This window comes from Anoplopoma fimbria, chromosome 3 (assembly GCF_027596085.1).
Source record: "Anoplopoma fimbria isolate UVic2021 breed Golden Eagle Sablefish chromosome 3, Afim_UVic_2022, whole genome shotgun sequence".
In the NCBI taxonomy this organism is placed as follows: domain Eukaryota; kingdom Metazoa; phylum Chordata; class Actinopteri; order Perciformes; family Anoplopomatidae; genus Anoplopoma; species Anoplopoma fimbria.
Genome location: NC_072451.1, coordinates 22,334,325 through 22,356,396, shown reverse-complemented (window position 1 = coordinate 22,356,396; position 22,072 = coordinate 22,334,325). Strand labels below are relative to the sequence as shown.

Below are 22,072 nucleotides of genomic sequence, written 5' to 3'. Positions count from 1 at the left end.
AATAAAGAAAATGTGTGTCACAGGTGAAGGCCGACTGCAACAATGCTGTAACGCACGCATTTCGCAGTGACAATGGATTGTCCGTCAGAAGAGGAGCAAACATTGTGCAGGTGTCCAATCAGAATGGAGCGTCAGTGTCATGTGACCTTTCGCTTGAGGTGTGCAGCTTCACTCTCGATGGATGGTTGCATGGTAGGATTGAAATTCAAGTTTTAACATGTGTTAGGATAATAAACAAGTCCATGGTCATAATTACTGATCGTCATTATTAGTGAAATGTTTTTATCCACACAGGCACGTCCACTGGTCTGTTGGGGACAAATGACAATGAAGCAGGGAATGATATTCTTTTGCCTGATGGCTCTCAGGCTGAAAACATTAAAGGATTTTTGAACAGTTGGCAGGTGGGACATATGAGAGACTGGCAGTTTTTGTATATCAAACAAATACATAGGAAATCTTGTGTCTGTACATTCATGTTTTTGTCGACATAACAGCATTCAGTTCTCACCTGCAGTGATCATTTTTCTGTGTCTTCAGATGGAAGCGGATTGTATGAAACCACAAGGTGCAACAGAGCACATTCCTAATGCAGCCACAGGCCCTGTGAGCTGTGACTTTCTGTTTTCCTCTCCTGAGTCTCCGCTGAGCTCCTGTTTCAGGGTGGTGAGTAGAAAAACACTTGTGCGAATGAGGAATTTCTTACACAGCATTATGTAATTCACCAGCAAGTAAAGTATTTATCGCATGTGACAGACGCCAGTGAAAACATGTATCTGGCACAGCGCCCACCAAACAGCCCTGGCTTCTTTTAATCTCTAATGGATTTTATGGCCGTGATGATGAATGTTAATGTGTCAAACCATTTGTTGACTCTGGACTCATGAACTTTACTTGTAGATTAGATGAAGCAAAAACTATGCCTTTAATGTATTAGTCCTGTCAAAAAGAAATAATGCTAAACAAATACATATTTTCACATAAAATAATTCAAATCTGATATAGGTTTGGAGAAAGGCAATACATTGGACTGTACTGCTGCCCGACATGTCCATGGCGCCACGATTTTTGTTCGACTGATAAAGCTTCATTTGTACAATGTGTTTTTGTCGGCAGGTGGATCCTGGTCGGTTCTTGTCTGTGTGTGAGTTGAGCTCCTCCAGAGCACCCTGTAGATTAGCAGCTGCTTTTGTTCACCTCTGCCAGCAGAACTACATACCTCTGGAGGTCCCTGTTCGGTGCTGTAAGTTAGGCCATTATACAACTAAAGACGTGCATAGTTAGACTCACACTTTGCTCTAAACTATGGTACTGTACTACCAGGTGTTTTTTTGTTTTTTTTGTTTCAGTGAAAAAATGACGGGAGGACCAGCTGATGAAGGGCAAAGATGAGTGATCACGAACTCTGTTAGCTGCTAAAACTGACAAATTACAATGTTATACCACTGTTTTTGTTAAATTACTTATATACTTATATTTTGTATTACATTTTGTACACTTTTGTATAGTTACACATTAATATACCTCATGAAATGAACACTTTTGTCCTTTTTGCTGATGCAAATGCCAGTAATGTGAACATGAACAAATTAACTATAGCGAGTAGTTTATTATTAATCACAAGGCTTCATTGTTGTATTTTCTGAGGTCTGTAATAAAAAAACTGAAAATATTCTTGACTGACTTTAATACACCACCAGTAACTAATCCTCACAAACAAACTTGGAGAATGAATCCATCAACAAGTATCATTTTGATGAAGTGCATTTATTACCTTGTATGCTGTCTCACAACTCTATGTTAGATATATGTTTTTATTGCTCAGTTCCCTGGAAGATGGGTATGTAATTGTGTATCTTGGATTTCTGCCTCTGTGTGACGCACTCAGCGATCCAGACGATGTTGCGACTCTCCTGCTCCTTCAGTTTGATGTAGGAGTAAAATACTCCAAAGTGGAACTGCTGCATGAAAGCAAGTGTGTTCAGCTTCACCTGAGAAAAGATAAAGGATAGACTTTGTAGCCGCTCAGACTGACAGAAAGGCAGGTTAACATATAATAAAGATATATAGTTTACACATGAATCAGGTTTAGATTGTGTTTACTTTCTGTCTGGCCGATTTGTCAAAGCACTGTCATTTCTTCAGTAAAAATAATTGAAACAAACTGCCCATACTTTCAAACTGAATTTTATGTGAAATGGGTTGCTTGGTCCAAATATTTTTACAATAATAAAAGTTCAACATGCTGATCGGACTCTACCCTCTGCACTACTGATGAACATTAAAGTTTTATTACCTCTTGTTCAAAGAATCTGTCTTCCAGACTCTTAAATCCTGATCCTGGCTCAGGGTCTTCAAAAATGATTTTATACACCTGCAGGGAAGTTAAGGTTAAGGTCAACCACGTTGATGACTTAAGTTAACTGCAGTGACAAAACTCTTGTTCAGAGTCCACAGAGATGTGATCAGACTCACTGGGTAACAGTCGGCCACTTCTTTGACCTGCCCGTGGTCCTCTGCTCTGCCCAGCAGTCGCAGCCCTTCAGGGTAAAGTTTGCCACAAGATGGATACAACGCACTCCTGTCTGCACCGCTGAGATCTGTCCCGAAGGAGTTCACTGTGATGATGAAGGCCCGCCTGTCTGCCTCAAACTGCAGCACACACACACATACATACAGAGCATTTTCATCAAACAACAAAAAAAAGATAAAGTACGTAAAACTTCAACAGTGGTTGTTGTCACAGTACCTCCAGGACAGGACACATTATATCTTTTGTGGCTCCTCCAATGTTCTTGCAGAAAGAGTGGAATGACTCTAAATATGCCTTTGAAGATAAAATATGATAATTTCATGGAGCAGGGTTTAAATGTCTGTCACATAAAACCCTTCCCTCAACCAAAGAAGGTAAGCACACAATTGTAAAACTCATGTTACAGTAGTAAACCCTCCAGAATGTATATGAGCTCACACATTATCCAACACTTTTAAAGTCACCTTAAACAGTTTGTTTCTGAGGATCTCAGCTTCCATCTCATCCAGGTTGGACTCAGATACAACATCCAGGAAAAACTGAGCTATGACACGAAAACACAACAAGCATCAGTTTCATTAGTCTTTGTTATATATCACTTTTAACTTTTATCTAGCAGAACTTCAATTCGGATGATCAAAATAAAAACGTATAAACGTATAAGGTCAAAACTCTGACTAACTAAAGGGCAGGACAGACCAGCGTTTAAAAATTGTGGTGTGAAATCAACAAATTCTGATGGAATAGTTGCCGTTTGTAGATTTTTTTAACGTTCCTTCAACCCTATGTTCCCCTCAGTCCTATGTTCCCTCAGCCCTATGTTCCCTCAGGCCTATGTTCCCTCAGTCCTATTTTCCCTTAACCTCATGTACCCTCAGTCCAATGTTCCCTCAGCCCTATGTTCCCTCAGTCCTATGTTCCCTCATCCTTAAGTTCCCTCAACCCTAAATTCTCTCAGCCATATGTATTCATAAAATAATTCATTGCCAACTCATGGTGTGATGAGTCAGTCAAAAATTATAATAATAGTTCTAAATGAACTAAACATAAGCCTCTTTTTCGCTATCCAAGTGGAAATTGGCTTTTTGTAATTCAAAAACTTTTCAGTGATGTTTCCTTCCAACCATAAAAACAAAATCCACTCCCACTGTAAACTGTTTATGGTTAATTATTTGTAGTGACTTGCAACAACTCTGTGACTGGTATTAGTACTGTTCATACTAAAGTTTACAGTCTTTTGAAGTTAAACACAGATTATTTGATGAATCTACCGAGTGGTGTGTCCACCAGGATGGCTGAGTAGAGCTCAGTCGGGGTACGAGCGATGCCCACTGCTGCCATTTGGTCAAAAGCTCCCAGTGGGTGACACCGCGGAAGGAGCTCTGCCACATCTCTCTGTTTCAGGGCCCCGGTGATCAGCATCACCACATTGTCGATCATGTAGCTGTAGCTATGGAAACACAGGGAGCAGGATATTTAAGTCCCTTCAATTTTCTGCATGGCATTTTATATTTCGTTGCTTTAATTAAGGACATATTTAGCCACAAACATGCCTTTTTGTTTAGAAACCGGTTGCAGATACATTAAGTTAAGTGAAACGAGTTTTCTTTGAATGTGGTGGACTAAATTATAATAACTACAGGAAATAAAGAAGTATGTGATGTGACTTTTCTGTAATTTATAACTTAGCACATGAAGCGTACGTTATATAGTCAAGGAAGGTGGAGAGTGGAGGCAGGGCATTGGAGCGAAGGCAGCTGAATTCAGTCACCAGGTTTTCTCTCAACTTGCTGTCCACCAGAGACACAGTCAGGTCCTCTTCAGACGAGGACAGCATCTTACCATAGTCTGTGCACTGCAGATGCAGCTGCATGTCTGAGAACAGGAGAGGAAAGACATTCCATTACGATTTTGTACACGACTCCCCTTTTCATTCATGGCTTTACTTTTGCATTTCTGTTTTTCCACAGCAGCTTCCTGTTAAGTTGCAGGAATGAAAAAACAGGAATAGTTTATCATCATACAGTATATAATTCACACATAGCTCTTTCTGACTTTTGATTAACTTGTTAAACACATTACAACTGATGAAGACCAACACACCACAGATGTATAGATTATATACACAAACACACATCGTGTTATATTGTAATTTTGGAGTCTGTCCAAGAACCACTTGCCACAGTTTGGACGAACTAACATAGCTGGTGAGTGGAATAGTTACCATTCCTAAAAATATATACAGCCCTGAACTTAGAAGAAACATCTAATTTGTCTTCATATACACTGACTTGCACTGTATGTCAATTCAATTCAATTCAGTTTATTTTGTATAGCCCAGAATCACAAATTACAAATTTGCCTCAGAGGGCTTTACAATCTGTACACATGCGACATCCTCTGTCCTTCCCTCACATCGGCACAGGAAAAACTCCCCTAAAAACCCCTTTAACAGGGAGAATATTAACATATTCCTATGTGTCTTCCACAAAGGAATATCTGTTTCCATGGTAAGAAAATTCTGATTATCTCCTTTAGAAATGCAATCCAGGTAAAAAATGAGCCCCGTCAACCCCACACAACTTTTTTTAAAGATACATTTCGGTGACAGCTAAATTCCCAAATAAAAATGTGTCAGAAAATGACAGTGTGATACAATATTCTTACCCTCAAGTGTGTCACACTGAGCCAGATTGTTATAGTCGGTGCGAGTCAGTATTCCGGCCTTCATCCCTCGAACAAGACCCTCCAGATAGCCATGATCCACATTGAAACTGAGCTCTGCCATGATGCCAAGTGAGCTATCAACAAGCCTGGGTGCAGTTTAAGTGATATTTCCCGGTCCAAATTGGTCTATCTTGCTTTGTTTTTTTACAGTTACTTCTGCATTATTCCCCTCTCTGACTAACATTCATGCAGTTATTTTCCCTTCCTCTTTGACACCAAGAAATTCCATAGCTGCCCTATGAGTGTTCACTCAGTTCCCTCTCTCAAGTACATTCAGTCTGGATACACAGGTTAATAGTTCTTTGTTTGTGTAATCTACTCTGTACCCAGTGTGGAGAAATATCTCTTTTTTGAAAACAGTATGAGTTTATAAATCATAGCCCATGATGCTGTTTGGCCCGACATCATGCTAAAAGGAATGAAGCTAACTCATCTGTTTTCTAACAGAAGGTGAATGAAAATTGACCTTCACTGCCTTCCATCGTCAAATGCTCCCGGTATTTATGGGCAATGAATCTCGGTTTATACATTTTTGCATGTGTGAGCAATGGTGAGAATGGATCTGTTCAAAATCAGGCAGAAGAATACAGATCATGTGGTTTATGAAAATGGCATTTTTGCCATTTATCATGTTCCCTGCAGACACATTTATGAGACATAATCGCTGACCTTACCTCATGTCCTCTTGTCTGTGTACATGACTATTTTTGATTTAAGCACCTATTGTGACATAATCAGACACAGTACATGTATTCATTTCTGTGAACTAAAATGGGTCCCTTCATCATGGACACAATACATTGCTTGTCTTAAACTCCTTTATGGTCATGTTTCTTTAGGATTTCCTGAACATATGATGATCTATGAAAAGGATTATTAATCAAAACACTACTACTGATACATTTAAGTGTGCCTTTTTTCTGAAAAAGAGGAGCAGACAGTGTCCCAGACAAATTAATACACTAAGTAGATCACAGATTTAAGGGATTCAGAACCGCTTTATTTTGAAATTCACAGACTAACATCAACATGTGTCCATGCAAGTCCTTCATATGGATACACTCTTTGCCATATACATATACATATAAGATTCATGTGCATTATCTTTAAGCTTTAACATAATTGTCCTGGAAGAGAATAAAAAACAGCTTTAGTCCCTGTTTATCCACAAGACAGCTGCCATCTTAAATAACGTTTCTTTTTTGCTACTTTTCAATAATGTGTCTCATATTTCCTAAACTAAACATGGTTTCCTCCCATAAATCCACATATAAGTGACTTGTATTCTACAGTTATTTATGTATGGATTATAGGACATTTACACTCAAAAACAATAACGTAAAAGTACAAAAAAAGAGGAAAATATTTCCACATTTAGTCTATAGGTCTATAGGTGTTCTAATGTAAATCTGGTTATTATGGGTCCCCACATTTTTAACATGGCTTGAGAGCAAAAGTAATATAAACATTAAAAAGCAGCAATAGTGCGGGAAATACCCAAGGCACTAAACATAGTTTACATGTGTTTGTCTACATACATGAAAAAGCAGACGTCACTCATCCTCTGTTACACCTACATACTGGTTGTTGGGTATTTGGATATTCTGTATATACTTATGTGAGTATTTTCTTGTTTATGTCTCAAAGGTTTGAAGACAGAAAACACATTATTTCATCCTCATCTCCCCTTTGTTCTCTAAAGTGTTGAAGCCACAGAAAATATACTTTTTTTTAATGATTTTTCAAAGAATTCAGTATTAATATTATTTTAACTGCGCCCAAGGGTTAGAAGGCAGTGTATGTGCATTTTTTGTGTATATATATCTGTCACTGTATACTGCAGGTGCAGGGCTGTGTCTGTTTCTGTGCGTGTTTGTGCTTCATCTACGTCTTCTTTAAGCACAGGGGGTTCACCCTCCAACAGTGACAGATGGTGTTGAAGAGTCGACAGCGGCAGGAAGCACAGGGATCACAGCACAGGACATGGGCGGAGCAGCTCTCCATCAGGCGGCCGCAGCGACGTGCAGGGGTCATGAGATTAGATCTGTTTTTCTGAAACAAAAAATTAGCTCATGAGGTTCGACTTGCTTTTCTGAAACAAAAAATAAATTAAAATAATCCCTCTGGACCCTTTGGATTAAAATTCACCAATTCAGATATATTCACACAGAAATGCAACCTTACACTGCAAGTTGCCCTAGAAACTCTCACTAAAGTTAGTGAACATATGGTGGGCTTATATGAAATAAAAAGGCAGTTTAAGAGGAAAAAGGAAAGCTTACAGGAGGGTGATTATCCTGAGGTGGAGAAATCTTTCTTCTCGCAAACAGTCGTCTTGTCCTCGCTTGGCTCCAAACTAGAGTTGGAAATAATAGAAGAATAAATGGTTGAAAAACCCCCTCCACAAACATTCCTTATTAAATAGATTTTTCTCTTTTTCTACTTTTTTTCAGTGGAGATCACTCAGTTTCAAAGAAAATCAAAAACCTCACCATCCCTCTTGGGAAATATGATCTGGTTACACATGAAAAACAAGAAGCTTAATGTTTATCCTTCTCCTTTTCTTCTGTCAAGACAACGCTTTGCCTGAGAAGACGAATTATATATCCTAGATGGGTGGTTTGGGTTTGACCTGGGGTCGTCGTTCACTCAGATGTAACTGGATTACCTCCACAGGTGTCCTGATCACTTTCAATGTGAAGTTGTACTAGTTCTACTCTGAGTTTCTTTTAGACAGGTCTATGTGTTCCTAAGAGCCTCTTTTTTTGCCTTGGGAGATCCTATGCCCGGATGACTCGACCACAAATGGAAAGATAAACCTCACAGGAAATAAGCAAACTGGGATCCCCTCCTGGGCGGCCTGGCAAGCATCCATGCGGCACTTTAGTGGCCACTATATGGACTCACCACCCACACAAAGAGTGGTAAAGGTCCAATGCATTGCAGGAGAACTTGGCGCGCTGACTTAATCCGATTTTAAAAGAATTTTATCAATTTACCACAAAGAATTTATAGCTAAAGTAGATGCACATTTTTCTCTTAGCAAACAAAGAAGTCTCACTGACAGCCTCGCAATTTGGGCGTCCTTCCATCAACTTCAGAGACAAGCGATTACTCTGTCATCAGATGGGCCTCCACTGAACGAGACCAACCAGAGTCAGCTGTCCCGGCTTCTTTTTTGGTCTATAGCCATCCTGACGCAAGCATTTTTGACACCTAATCATATAATGTTGTACAAAACATATCCTGCCTATTTGCTTCATTCATCAGCCGGTTGGCAGGAGGATGTATTATTGCTCAACTACAAGTCTACATCTCCTCCCTCATACGCTCTTGCCTGATAACAGTGAAAGTCAGATGGAATCTGTTTTGGCTCACATTAAAGAGCTGATCAAATAAGTTTAGGAGGAAGTGAAATCCCTTCTTCAGTGTGTTAAAAGGTTTACATTTCCAGCTGACATCTCTGCTGTTTCAGTTTTTTTGAGATAATGTTTTATGGTTCTATCTGAACAACTTACTACTGCTACTAAAATATCACAAGAACAGATCGATAAATTTCCATTAAACATTGTGAAGAGATGTATGGTCCTAGGAGGATGAATACTAATGACACCCTTAGTTTCCCTCTAGCGCCACCAGGAGGTTAACATTTGTGTTTTTGTGTGAAATGTCTCAACAACTTTGGTAGAGTTATCCATGTTGCCGAAAGTATAAGTTGTCATTACTTTGGTGATCCTGACTTTTCATCTAGCGCCTGATAAAAGGGTCAAAGTTATAATTCGTCAAACATTTTTGGTATAAGACCAACAACCATAGACTGTGTAAAATATGGACTTAGTCACCCATAGGTTTCTGATAGACGTCTTTATTTCTGTTGTAATAATAGGGCATTTTATCTTCTTTTATATCAAACCGCCATTGTATTAATCTTTGAAAATGATTTTCACTGACAGACAGTTGAATCATCAGAATCAGATTTATCGGCCAATCGGTAAATACAGCACAATGAGATTTGTAGACAGTAAGACTATAGTGCAAAAGGATGCTAGAATAAATACTGAATGATTGATGTTACAAGTTGCTTTATACACATGAGGAAGTTGGATTTGGCATTACATACAGTGTATACAGCATGCTTATATTCATATTGACGGTGATGATATTTACATGTTAAAGAAAGACAGTGTGTAAAAAACTATAGAAATATATAATTTACAGGTACAGTGAAGTACAGTGGATGTTTGGTGTTACAGGGTTATGAAAGATTGAAATGTTCATCAGAGTGACGGCCTGCGGGACGAGACTGTTTGTGACTAGTTGTGGATATGTTCAGTGTTCTGTAGCGCCTACCAGAGGGGAGCAGCTCAAACCAGTGGGTCCAGTGAGTGGAGAGTCTGCAGTGATGTTTCCTGAGGGAATACTGGCTCAAATGATTTTCACTGCAGTCCTGGCGGTCCGCTGTAGTCTGTTCCTGTCCTGTTTGGTGGCTGATCCAAACCACACAAGGAAGGATTTGCAGAGAACAGACTGGGTTATTGCAGTATCGAACGGGTTCTGCAGCTCTTGAGTCAGGTTGAAATTCTGGAGCTGGTGCAGGATATACACCTTCTGCTAGGCCTTTTTCCTAAAGTGTCTATTTTTTGGAAGTCCACTTTAGATTCTTGGTCCCAGAAACCTGATCGCACCAGAGGGCCCGCTGCTCAACCTCCCATCTGTCAACATCGCGGATGACGCTGATGACTTCAGTAGGACCTTTGCAGGATATCATCCACTGACATGTTCAACTGGTAATTGCAGGGGGTCCAGTAGGGGTCCAGTAGGGGTCCAGTAAGGTCGAGTAGGGCTCCTGTGATTACCTTCCGGTGGGTAAACAACAGTGTTTCATGATCACAGCAACGGGTCAATGGGCCTGCAGTCATTTAATCCTGTGATGGAGGGTTTGATGGAGAACCAGGATGTTTTTGAAGTCTTTGAAGCAGGAAAGGACTTCACACAGCTCCGGTGATCTGTTGATCTTTGTGAAGATGGAGGCCATCTGGTGAGCACAGACTTACAGGCCTGGTGCCTCTCTGCTCATCTATCTCTAAAAGAGCTGACTTACATCATCCTCACAGATCCTGAGTGCAGGTGGAGTTCATGCATGGATTTATTTATCCTCATTGCACTGAAGCAGGAGCATTTCTATCACAGGTCTCCAGCTTGAACTGAAGACAGCTCCAAACATTTGAGATGTATCATGACAATCAATGGTTCTTTTTTTTGTACATCTAACAGTACCTCACAGCACTGAGAACAGTATGTAGAATAACATAGGTACACTGTGTTTCTTTTTCTCTCATGAATAATTCCACCAAGCCAGATTATCTGCACACATGAGCATAATATATTTGAATATTTGCTTTGAAGCATTATCAGTTAATAGAAACCATCATTGGATCATCATGAAAACAAGCTTCATCAAAGTCAAACTGCTCACATCAGACGCTTTCACATTAAATTCATTGTATTTATCATCTATGACCTAGGCTTGATGCTATGCAAGTTCACAAAGGCAACAAATCATAAACCCTCCTTCTTGGCTCTGACCTCTTTCCCTCTGCCCCATGACTGATTGCTGCTGCACCTTGCCATCCATTCCTTCGGCTTCGGCCAGATGTTTAGACTTCATCCATTATTTATACCAAATACCTTCAGCTCGGTGGTGTCTCATGTCTCTCCTCCTCCTGATGCTGAGGTTCTTGTCAGCATCAGCAGGAGTATATCTTCTCTTTTTAGATATCTCCATTTGACTACATCTATCTTCTTCATAAATTGTAATGAAAAACTCACTTCGACCCTCATTCTCATCCTCCCATCCTGTCCATTACTGCTCTCATGATTCTCTGATTTTCACTACACGATATTGTGGCCGAAAACAATTTTACAATTACAATATTAACACGACATCTATAGAAAATTGGAAAATATAATAACGCTATCAGTCATATTCATCTTCAACTTTGCTTATTGTATGTTTTGTCTCTTTTATTGCAAATCATTTACACTGTAACCCTAAGAACCCTAAGGGAGTGGGATTTCAGATGTGCTGGATTATTTACACCATATTATCAGTGTTTTATTAACGTGATCATGATCAAAATTTTATTTATTAAATATTGCAGATATTGTCAATACAGATATATTGAAACACCCCTAATGTCAATGTTTACATTCTAAAGGCTTCCCTGAAGTATTAAAGTTCATAGTTTAATTGGTTTTCTGCATAATTAAATGTTTGTGTAGCTGTTGTGTGCTTATTTTAAGCTCCAACAACTTAAGTACGCTAACAATGCTCAAATGCTCACTGAGTACCTAATACAAACTTTGTTTTACTGATCTCTTCTGGATGTCAGTTTCAGGTCCAGCACCTTTGACCCAGCACAGCTGTTTGGTCAGAAATGTGCTCTTTAGCACCTGTATACACACCCAGCAGTGATGTCACCGTATAGTGACCACACCCTCACAACGCTTCACTGCAGCAAGAACTTAAAGATGCACCAATTAATATTTTCATACTAACTATCTAAAAAATTACGTTAGTTGTCAGAGTCTTCTGTAATGACAAATCCGAAGAGAATTACCACCATCCTCTGAAGTTCTCACTGTTTTAGCATCTTTCAGGGTTTTGTGGCTACTACATGACTGTTATGGTAAAGTCTCACTGCTTTTTTTAAAAGTTGGCGACTTGCAAGTGAACACAGTGATTCATATAGCAGCCAAAGAGTCAGATATTTCCCTCAGGAGGTGGTGGAGATCGAACACAGCGCTATAAGAAGCGTGAATAATGAACTCACATCTACCAGATGGCCAGAGACACGACTACAATGTCAAAGAATGCAGTTCTGCATCCACTGCATGTGTATCAACCATTTGAAAACACATTTGTTATATTAGCTAGTATTATGTTACTTTAAAAGGAAAAAGTCTTGATCCAACTGTAAAAACAGTTAACCCAGCACAGCATTTCCAATCTCAGGACTGGAGCATAATCATCAAACTGATGGGCAGGTATTTTTAAGTGCACAAATTAACAAAAGACAATTACAAAATATTCATTTTAGAAGTTCCTGTTGCTTTTAAAGGTTTGGTAATAAGGTTTGCAGCAGTAAAGTGGGTTTAATACACAAGAAAATCTGTGTTTTTTTTTTATTACCTTTTAATCAAACACCTGTTATTGTGAATATTTGTATTTTCTGTGGTAAAATTGATGGATTGGGCCTTTAACTGTGACAGGCTCTGCACACTTCATGCTCAAACTGTGTTGCAACTCCCCTATCAAAGAAAACAAGCTGATTCAAACCAAAATTAAACCATGCTTCGCCCAAATTATAGCTGTCACAAAGAATAAGAATACTGAGAGGATCGGTCAGCCAATGATTTGATTTAAAACTTTCTGGCTTAAAAAAATATATAAAAGCATTGGTTTAATATAATAATACGCAGGATTGGTTAAAAGATCATTTAAAAGAAAAACATTTTCCAAATGTTTTCATAAATTACAACCAGATACAACAAGCATAAAAGCTGGAAACCATAAGATTTCAACAAATCCATATTTTTAAATACAGATTTTGAGCAATAACTACAAATGTTTAAATATTTTTGCCTATTTGATGATGATTTGACTGATTACTTTGCAAAACATAACCTTGTTAATTATGGTTATTTGAAGTTTGAGTGCATTTTAAAAAGGGCACCCATAAACCTATCACAGTCACATCTATTCACTTGACTGGTCGTTATGTTCCTTTATTTAACGAGCTGCATTCACGGAACTACAAAAAGCAAATCAATTCAGTGTGAATGATTCATACACATTATAAAAATAACCCTCACCTGTGTTATTCTCAGCCTTCTTCACATTTTTCTTCGTGTCCTCTGCCCAGGACAGCGGGAACACCAGCAGGAGGAAGCACAACAAGTGTCTGCCGGCCACCTTCCTCATGGTGGTGATGATGATGATGAGATCACTTGATGACACGCCTAGAATCAGTCTCACGTTAATTGAATAAATCCCAGACTAGCCTGTGCTACAGGGTGGTGGTGGTGGTGGTGGTGGTGGGGGGGTTAATCTGTGATTCAGCTACTTCCACTCCTTTAAATCCTCTCTTTACGTCCCTCCGGTCTCTCTCCGGCTGTGAGGAGGTACCTCTGCCTCGGACGCGGGGTTGGTGACGAAAACCACGAAGACCAGAGACGAGGCGCCCCCATGTGACGGGGGACGAGTGTTGCCCTGGCAACAGACAACAGATGAGGTAGTAAATGACTTAGTGTCAACAAACATAATAAAGACAGGGATTCAGTGATTGGGGAGCACGAAGCCAACAGACCCCTCAGTGCCATATTCACAGATTTGTACAAAGATATAAAACTTCCATTGTGCAGTAAAATGTTCCCAGTCAGTGTTTTTTACTTTCTTGTATGTCATAATAATAATAATAATAATAATAATAATAATAATAATAATAATAATAATAATAATAATAATAATAATAATCAATGCTGCACGGTGGTGTAGTGGTTAGCACTGTCGCCTCACAGCAAGAGGGTCCTGGGTTCAATTCCCGGGCTGGACAACCTTCTGTGTGGAGTTTGCATGTTCTCCCCGTGTCAGCGTGGGTTCTCTCCGGGTTCTCCGGCTTCCTCCCACAGTCCAAAGACATGCAGCTTAGGTTAATTGATGACTCTGAAATTGCCCGTGGATGTGAGTGTGAATGGTTGTTTGTCTCTATATGTCAGCCCTGTGATAGGCTGGCGATCGGCTCCAGCACCCCCGCGACCCTTAACTGGATAAGCGGTTACGGAAGATGGATGGATGGATAATCAATCCTTTATTTGTCCCACAATGGGGAAATTATTTCTCTGCATTTAACCCATCCCGGAGGAGCAGTGGGCTGCAATGAAGCGCCCGGGGAGCAACTTGGGGTTAGGTGTCTTGCTCAAGGACACCTCGGCATGTTGCCGGTAGAGGGGTTTGAACCACCAACCTTGTGGTTACGGGACAAGCGCTCTACCTCATGTGCCACAGCTGCCCCATGTTGATGGATAAATATCACTGCTGCATTAATGCGTATGTTGAATTTACTGCTATAGGTGTTTGAGTTTGTGCAAATTTCAGCTTCGGTATATAGTTTTGTAAATATAAAGCAATGCATCAAATTCTATAATATCATATAGTAGCGATGGCCCACATTTCCCAACATACCTAGTACTAATATCCGTATGATGGATATTAGTACAGGGCCGACTCTTCCTTCCTCTATTATCATGCCATCCGCCAACGTGTCCGCAGTGGGATTCTTCTGGAGTCTGCATATACAAGTTGGCAATAATGAGAAACACGGAGGAAGAGCTACAGAGGATGGAAGACATTACGGAAAGAAATCAGCACAGACTTACCTCTCAACGACCACTGAAGACCTACCTTACAGGGACCACAGCCCTCAACGGCAAGGCACTCCAGGTTATACTGGACCTTATGCCAACTCAGCAGCGAGACTACGTGACCCTGACAGGGACACTGGACCGACCCTTTGGTCAACAGACCTCGACAGACAGCATGCGTGATGCCGATCCTGTTGAGGTGGGGGAAGTGATTTCCCAGCCCCCTTCATCGTCCCACTGGCAAGGAACAGAAATTCAACTTAGACGACAAATGTGCAGCTGCCTTCAACCAACTCTGCCCTGACCAATGCCTATGTTCTGGCCCTTCCTGGTCCTAAATTGTCAATTCATTGTTGACACTAACGCTCCGGTCCAAGGAAGGGGCAGAGGGAGAGAGATGGTGGTGTTGTCCTTGGCACAACTACTGTACATATGTAAAAAAAAAAAAAAAAAAAATAAAATTAAAAAAAAGACATAAATTCAAATAAACCAACCAAATGAGAAATAAGGTACTGTGGTGAAATAGGCCTGCTAGTATAGTTGAGATAGTTTAATTAGTTTTAGTCGGTTTAACGCACAGTTTCATCAGCTCTATACACTAGTGAGTAAACTCACACTGTAGCTTGAGGTATCACTACTGTTGCCGTGGTTACCTGCGGTTTGCATAGCCTTCGCCTTGTTTTGTGTGCGTGAATGGAGGGCTTTGAGACTGATTTGGAGCTACAGTACAAAAACCTGTAAATTAAAGTAGTGAAATCAATATTAGCTGTAAAGATGGCAGAAAAAGGCCTGCAGTGAAATTATCCTGAAGTATCCTTTAAAGGCCCTGAACACTCACACACTTATTCAGGCTGATTAGACTTTGGCTCATGTTATGGTTCAAGTCACTCAAACCCTCAGATTAGGTCTAATATATAAGTGAATACACTTGTTTTGGTGGACATGGATGGGTTGTTACTCTAAAGCAGATTCAGTATTGCCTGGTTCCAGACCTTTGAATTATTGCCCATTTCCATTTTTTTTGCAGCAATACAAAATTACTATTCATAGAAAAACATGTTGACATGTTTTACAGCGGGAAAAGCACAGATGTAAAAAAATGCGTTTGCATGTGTAAGTTTCATTTTCAGTGTCCACGGTGACACCATCCTGGATCTGAATTGAATGGAGCAGTTGTTAATGTTAGTTAAACTTTGTAAAAATGATCGTTTTCAGGCTAGTATATTACAGATTGTCACTAGTTTATTCAACAATTTATGAGACTTAATTTCATACTAAACTACAAAGGTGTACTCAGTAGAGTGCAGATCTCCACCAGGTGTGTGTGTGCAACAACCACTGCTGTATTGTGTGATTGATTGAATAAATGAATACAAACCATAGTTCACAAACCTCCAGTCTAGACTCCTATGTCCTTTAAAGTTTCGTAAACCAGCCCTGTCTCCTATAAACTCTGTAAACAAAACTGCATTGTCGTCATCATTTTGTAGTGGATTAATTTGTTTTTGACGTATCACAAATATGTTTCAAATGAGTCCACAAAAGTCTGCGTAGTAAGGAGGTCGAAGTGTTGCATGGGTCAAAACATACAGGGCATTCACTCAAGAGAGTGAGCCAACTGACAACCAGTAATGACGCAAAAAATAGTTTGTAAAGCATCGTAAAACACACTTCATTCACATTTTTTAAAAAGCGACAATGTCTGCAAGCAATTGGCTCCATTAGCTAATAGCCAAACATCAGGCAATCTATTATCCACCAACTGTGGGTGCAGAGTAGCGTATGTGGGTTTTGGATGCAGTCAACTATGTCACCTCTAGCGTCCCCTACAGGCCGGTGTCTGGTTAAGAGTGGTGACTGAGGAGTCAGCAAGCAGACAAAGGCTGTGTAAAACAGGCAATAAAAGGTGTTTTAATAAAGTTTGAGTCACTGCGGCCAAGAGAGGTCTTTGAGCATGCAGCCATAACTGGCCACCCAAAATATAATGTTATAAAGTTATAATGCAGCGCTGCACACTCACTCACTCATGCACGCAAGTAACTGATTGCATGACATGAGATAATAATGAAAAAAAATACTGACCCTATTATTTTATGTGTATTTGTCTTCATTTTGCTTCTCTAAACAATTTTAGCTTCCTTTAAATAAAAGTTATTTTGACAATACTGGACTCAAAGAAGAATGTATCATGATATAAAAAAAGTGTCTTGTATTTGTTTCTTTTGTTTTCCGCATAAAAGAAAAACAATCATTGGGAAATACATGGCCCACGAGAGTCAGTGGATGGAAAAGAATGGAAAAGGTCATTCACATAGGCAGTTTAGTGTAGAGTACTAATTTAAGTTTAGTTTTATTGTAACCCTATACAGTTGACAGTGTTCAATAATAAACGATCCCCCCTTAACACATCCAAGTACAATAAGCCATCGTACTGTGGGTACATGATTTATTTTGTATGTAGCTATGGTGTGAGTTTCAAATACTTGTTTTACAGCTGATGTTGATGAAAAACGGAGGTGAGGTTCAGGTTTATAAAATCAACAGTTAAGCTATTGTTTGTCCTACCCTGCAAAGGTTTTTTTAAGGAATTTGAAGAGTCTGGTTAACTCCAAAATGTGAATCAGGTGATAAAGGGGCCGGATAAAAATACTTGGTATTTTTGCTGAATACTTCTGACAGAAGATGTCACTTAAAATTAACTTGGTTTTATCCGCTTCTTTTTAATCCAACCCTCAGCACATTAAGAGAGTGTCTTAAGACCTAAATGAAAGGTTTATAATAGCTGAATGTTCCCTTTTGAAAATAAGAGAAAAAAAATTCAGATTTATGTTTACAGTCTGAACAATGATAATCCAGTATTTGATTAAACTTCTTATGATCTCCTTTGTGAGTCCATCACATCTGGCAATTTTATGCATACCTTTGAAAGGTGTAGATACAATAACTCACCTCAATGGTACCATCACCTCTTCATTTCATGGATTTTTGGAGACTTAACTACCCAGCCGCAATGTTCATATTACATTACATTACAGTCATTTAGCAGACGCTTTTATCCAAAGCGACTTACAGGAAGTGTATTCAACATAGGTATTCAAGAGAACTACTAGTCACCAGAAGTCACAAGTGCATCTCCTTTCTTAAACAAGCATCTTAAAGCATAAACCAGAGCAAAAGTATAGTGCAGAGGCAAATTACTACGAAAACAATAATTGCAACAGACTAATACGAATACAATAAGTGCTACAAACTACTACGAATAGGATAAGTGCAGTAAACAAATACGAATTCAATAAGTGCAGCGAACTGATACGAATACAGTAAGTGCAACAACTAATACGAGTGCAATAAGTGCTACGAGGAAGGCTCAGGGTAGTACTTCTTGAAGAGGTGAGTTTTCAGCCTGCACCGAAAGATGGGCAGCGACTCTGCTGTCCTGACGTCAGTGGGGAGTTCATTCCACCACTGAGGGGCCAGGACAGAAAAAAGCTGTGACCGGGTGGATCGGCCGCAGGGACCTCTGAGCGACGGGGCAACCAATCGCCCCGAGGCAGCAGAGCCAAGTGGTCACCTGGTAGGATCGGCCTGTCAGGTAGGATGCAAACAGGGAGAGTGCAGAGCCTGAGACGCCCATCCCCTCGAGGGTGGAGAGGAGGATCTGGTGGTTCACCGTGTCAAACGCCGCTGACAGGTCCAGGAGAATCAGGACAGAGGAGAGAGAGTTCGCTCTCGCAGCGTGAAGCGACTCTGTCACCGCAAGGAGGGCCGTCTCTGACGAGTGACCCACCTTGAACCCGGACTGGTGGGGGTCCAAGAGGTTGTTCTGGTGGAGGTAGGAAGACAGTTGTTTAGAGACAGCGCGTTCAAGTGTTTTGGATAGAAAGGGTAGAAGAGAAACCGGTCTGAAGTTCAGAGGGGTCAAGTGATGGTTTTTTCAGAAGGGGGGTGACTCTGGCAGTCTTGAAAGCCGAGGGAAAGCATCCCGAGACGAGAGATGTGTTGATGAGGTGGGTGAGGAAAGGAAGGAGTTCAGTGGCAATAGACTGAAGAAGAGGGGAGGGGATCGGGTCAAGGGAGCACGTGGTGGGGCGGTTAGATGTAACAAGGTCGAGGACCTCGTTAGGGGAGAGGGGAGCAAAATAGGGTAAGATGGGGTGTGAAGAGGGAAGGGGGAGCTGAGGGGGAGAGCTGGAGAGGGTAGAGAGGGAGAGGGTGGACAGGGAGAGGGGGCTGAGAGAAGGAGGATCTGATATAATTTACCTTCTTGTCAAAGAAGTTGGCGAAATCATCAGGGAGAAGGGAGGAAGTAGGAGGAGGGGGTGGGGGTTGGAGGAGCGAAGAGAAAGTTTCAAAGAGTTTTTTAGGATTGGAAGCAGAGGTTAGGATTTTAGAGCGGAAAAAAGCCGCTTTAGCAGTAGCTAGAGAGGAGGAAAAAGTGGAAAGGAGAGATTGGAAGTTAAGAAGGTCCTCCGGGAGTTTGCCTGTTCTCCATTTACGCTCAGCCGCTCTTAGGCTCCGTCTATCAGTACGCACTGAGTCCGACAGCCATGGGGCAGGAGGAGTTAGGCGTGCAGGCCTGGAGGTGAAGGGACAGAGGTTGTCCAAAGAGGAGGAAAGGGTGGAGAGGAGAAGATCAGTAGCACTATCGGGGATAGGAGAGTGAAGGATTCAGGGTCAGGGAGGGCAGAGGTAACGGAAGAGGAAAGATCAGCGGGGGAGAGGGAGCGGAGGTGACTACGGGTAGAAACCATGTGGGTAGGTGGAGGAAGTAAGGGGGAGAGGAGAGGGAGAGGGAGTAGGACATGAAGTAGTGGTCCGAGAGCTGGAGGGGAGTGACAGAGAGGTTAGCAGTAGAACAGTGTCTAGTGAAGATAAGATCCAGCTGGTTGCCGGCCTTGTGGGTAGGAGGAGAAGAAGAGCGATAGAGGTCAAAGGAGGAGAGGAAGGAAAGCAGTGGTTCTAATTTATCAGTCTGGATGTTGAAGTCGCCGAGCATGATGAGCCATCGTCATGGAAGTGCGAGACTAGTGTGTCAAGCTCCTCCAGGAACTCACCAAGAGGGCCTGGTGGGCGGTACACAACAGCAATGGTGAGCTTGACTGGATAAGTGACAGTAACAGCATGAAATTCAAAAGAGGAAGGGGAGAACTGTGGAACAGAGACAAGAGAGTATTTCCATTTTGGGGAAATTAGCAGGCCAGTGCCACCACCTCGCCTCGCAGCTCTGGGAGTGTGAGAGAAGGAGTACACATCTGACAGAGCTGCGGGTGTGGTGGTGTTTTCTGGTGTGATCCAGGTCTCAGTTAGAGCAAGAAAGTTGAGGGAGAGCAAGGATGCGTAGCCTGAGATGAACTCAGCTTTCGGCACTGCCGACTGGCAGTTCCAAAGCCCCCCCGACACCACTTGTTCACCATGGGCTGAGAGAGTGGGATAGATGAGATTAGTGGGGTCACGGCACCTGGGAGTGACCCACTGTCTACGTGACCACCGGACAGAGGAACAGACAGAAATAGGATGCAGACACATGGTAGTCAATATAAACAAATTACTGACCCGTACAAGTACACGCTCGAGAAGTCATTGCTTGAAGAAGTCGCCCTGTTGCCTTTGTTCGCCCTAGCCTTCGTTTGCCAGACGCTTCCAGCCACCAGCAGTGGTTAAGGACCTACCTACTGATTGCTCATTGTCTGCCAGGAGTGTAAGCCACTCCCCCTAGCAGTTAAGAGGACAATTGACCTATTGAAACTAAAGCACACCTCTCAAAGCAGTTCCTGATTACAGGAATGGCAGAACAACAGAATCAGCATCAAACACTAACACTTTTAAGCAGGCTTGGTACAGTTAAGAGCAATTTAAGAAAGCAAAAACAATATACTTAGTCTATCCTAGCAGAATCAAGTAGTTCAGTATCCCTCCAGAAGTCAAATACACTGTTATACTCATAGTGTTGCACTGTGTAGTATTACTTTCAGAATATGAAAAAAATGTTTTATGGTGATACACATACTATTCCTTCAGGTATCCATTAGGAATTCAAAATGCTTTATTACTCCACATAAATCAACAATCAGGACACGTGTCAGGACTTCCTTTAGACGGATGGCTTCTTGATAACATGACATTCAAGTTTGAAAATAAGTCAATTTTATGCAAATGTTAGCAGAATAATTCTGACGGTCAATGTTCTGTATACTGACAAACCCTTAAAATTGCTTTTGAATCTTGTTAAAAGACACTTAAGATCAATGTTTCATAGCAAAGACAACCACTAATAAAATCAATCTAATTGCAAGCCATGTGGACGGAGCAGTGGGGCGGAGGGAAAATTTGATTAGTGGTGCAATATTAGAAACACAAACAGTACAAGGTCAGTACTGTCGACCCACTATAAATCCACAATCTCTCCTGTAAGGCCGCCTGGTGTGCTGCTTTTGACCATTATCCAATAAATGCCTTTCTCTCTGACAACACTCAAATCTCCACAAGCACCAGTCCCAATTTGACAGCCCTTTTACAAAACAGTGGACTGAGTGAGCATTAAGCTTTGGGGGAAAATATGGCATCAAAGAAGTTCTGGGAGAGTGTGAGATTCTGGAAAATGCAAACATATAAAAACATTCATACTTCTTGGCTTACCATTATAGACAGTGCCCTCTCCAGTGCATAACCTGGTTTCACAAAGAAACACTGACTATAGTGTAGCTGTTTGGCTTCCCTAAACATCAAAATCCATCAGTTGCACAAAGCTGTCCAGCTCTTCATTATTTTTGGACTAATAAACAACTACTTTAATTAAGACTTTTTTCCAACTAAGAAACATGGCCGCTCAGCTCTGTTCATTCCAGCATATAATGTGTTTTTTTTGTTCAGTAATGAGTGTAACAATACAACATTGCATGTAAAGCACCCTCATTTTGCCCTTTTTCTGAGCAAGCCTGTCGGAAACTTTATTTTTGTGAAGCTGTGAAGTGTCAAACTTGCCAAAAAGCAAATGTAGGCCTTACATTACTGACCAGTCTGCAGTATCTTGCATGCATCTGTAAGAACACCTCCAGTGCCTCCAAAAGCTCCAGGTTTACTGTGTGGTTTACTGATTTATTGTGAATGTGTTTGAGAACATGCACTAAAGCAGGCTATAAACTGAATGATAAGAGTCACTAAGGGGCCTTGAGTCAAAATATAATCTCAATAACTATATAACTTCAGTTGATATCATGCTTACATATAATTTATTCCTAAATAAATGTATTTTTAATCAAATAATAACATTGTTAAAATTTAAAAACAGCAGACAAATAGTAATCCAGAATAGTAGTGTTTGTCCTTTTCCTGGGCTAAAGTAAAACAATCTGGAATGTAACTGTGTGCACTGCATGGATTCATGAGTGC

General features: G+C 40.8%; 2 protein-coding genes across 2 annotated transcripts; both read right to left on the bottom strand.

The window, feature by feature from the left end:
• Positions 1 to 1,814: 1,814 nt before the first annotated feature.
• LOC129089338 (V-type proton ATPase subunit d 1-like) lies at positions 1,815 to 5,324 on the bottom strand. The gene is made up of 8 exons (XM_054596750.1): positions 5,201 to 5,324; positions 4,237 to 4,408; positions 3,805 to 3,983; positions 2,998 to 3,077; positions 2,750 to 2,827; positions 2,476 to 2,652; positions 2,297 to 2,374; positions 1,815 to 1,991 (listed from the first exon to the last, which is right to left on the bottom strand). The coding sequence occupies exons 1-8, from the start codon at positions 5,319 to 5,321 to the stop codon at positions 1,815 to 1,817; spliced, it is 1,062 nt and encodes a 353-aa protein (XP_054452725.1). The 5' UTR covers positions 5,322 to 5,324.
• A 1,720-nt stretch (positions 5,325 to 7,044) lies between these two features.
• On the bottom strand, positions 7,045 to 13,417 carry asip2b (agouti signaling protein, nonagouti homolog (mouse) 2b). The gene is made up of 3 exons (XM_054596606.1): positions 13,136 to 13,417; positions 7,543 to 7,616; positions 7,045 to 7,312 (listed from the first exon to the last, which is right to left on the bottom strand). Exons 1-3 carry the CDS (start codon positions 13,242 to 13,244, stop codon positions 7,145 to 7,147), a joined length of 351 nt encoding a protein of 116 aa, XP_054452581.1. The 5' UTR covers positions 13,245 to 13,417; the 3' UTR covers positions 7,045 to 7,144.
• Between the last annotated feature and the right edge of the window lie 8,655 nt (positions 13,418 to 22,072).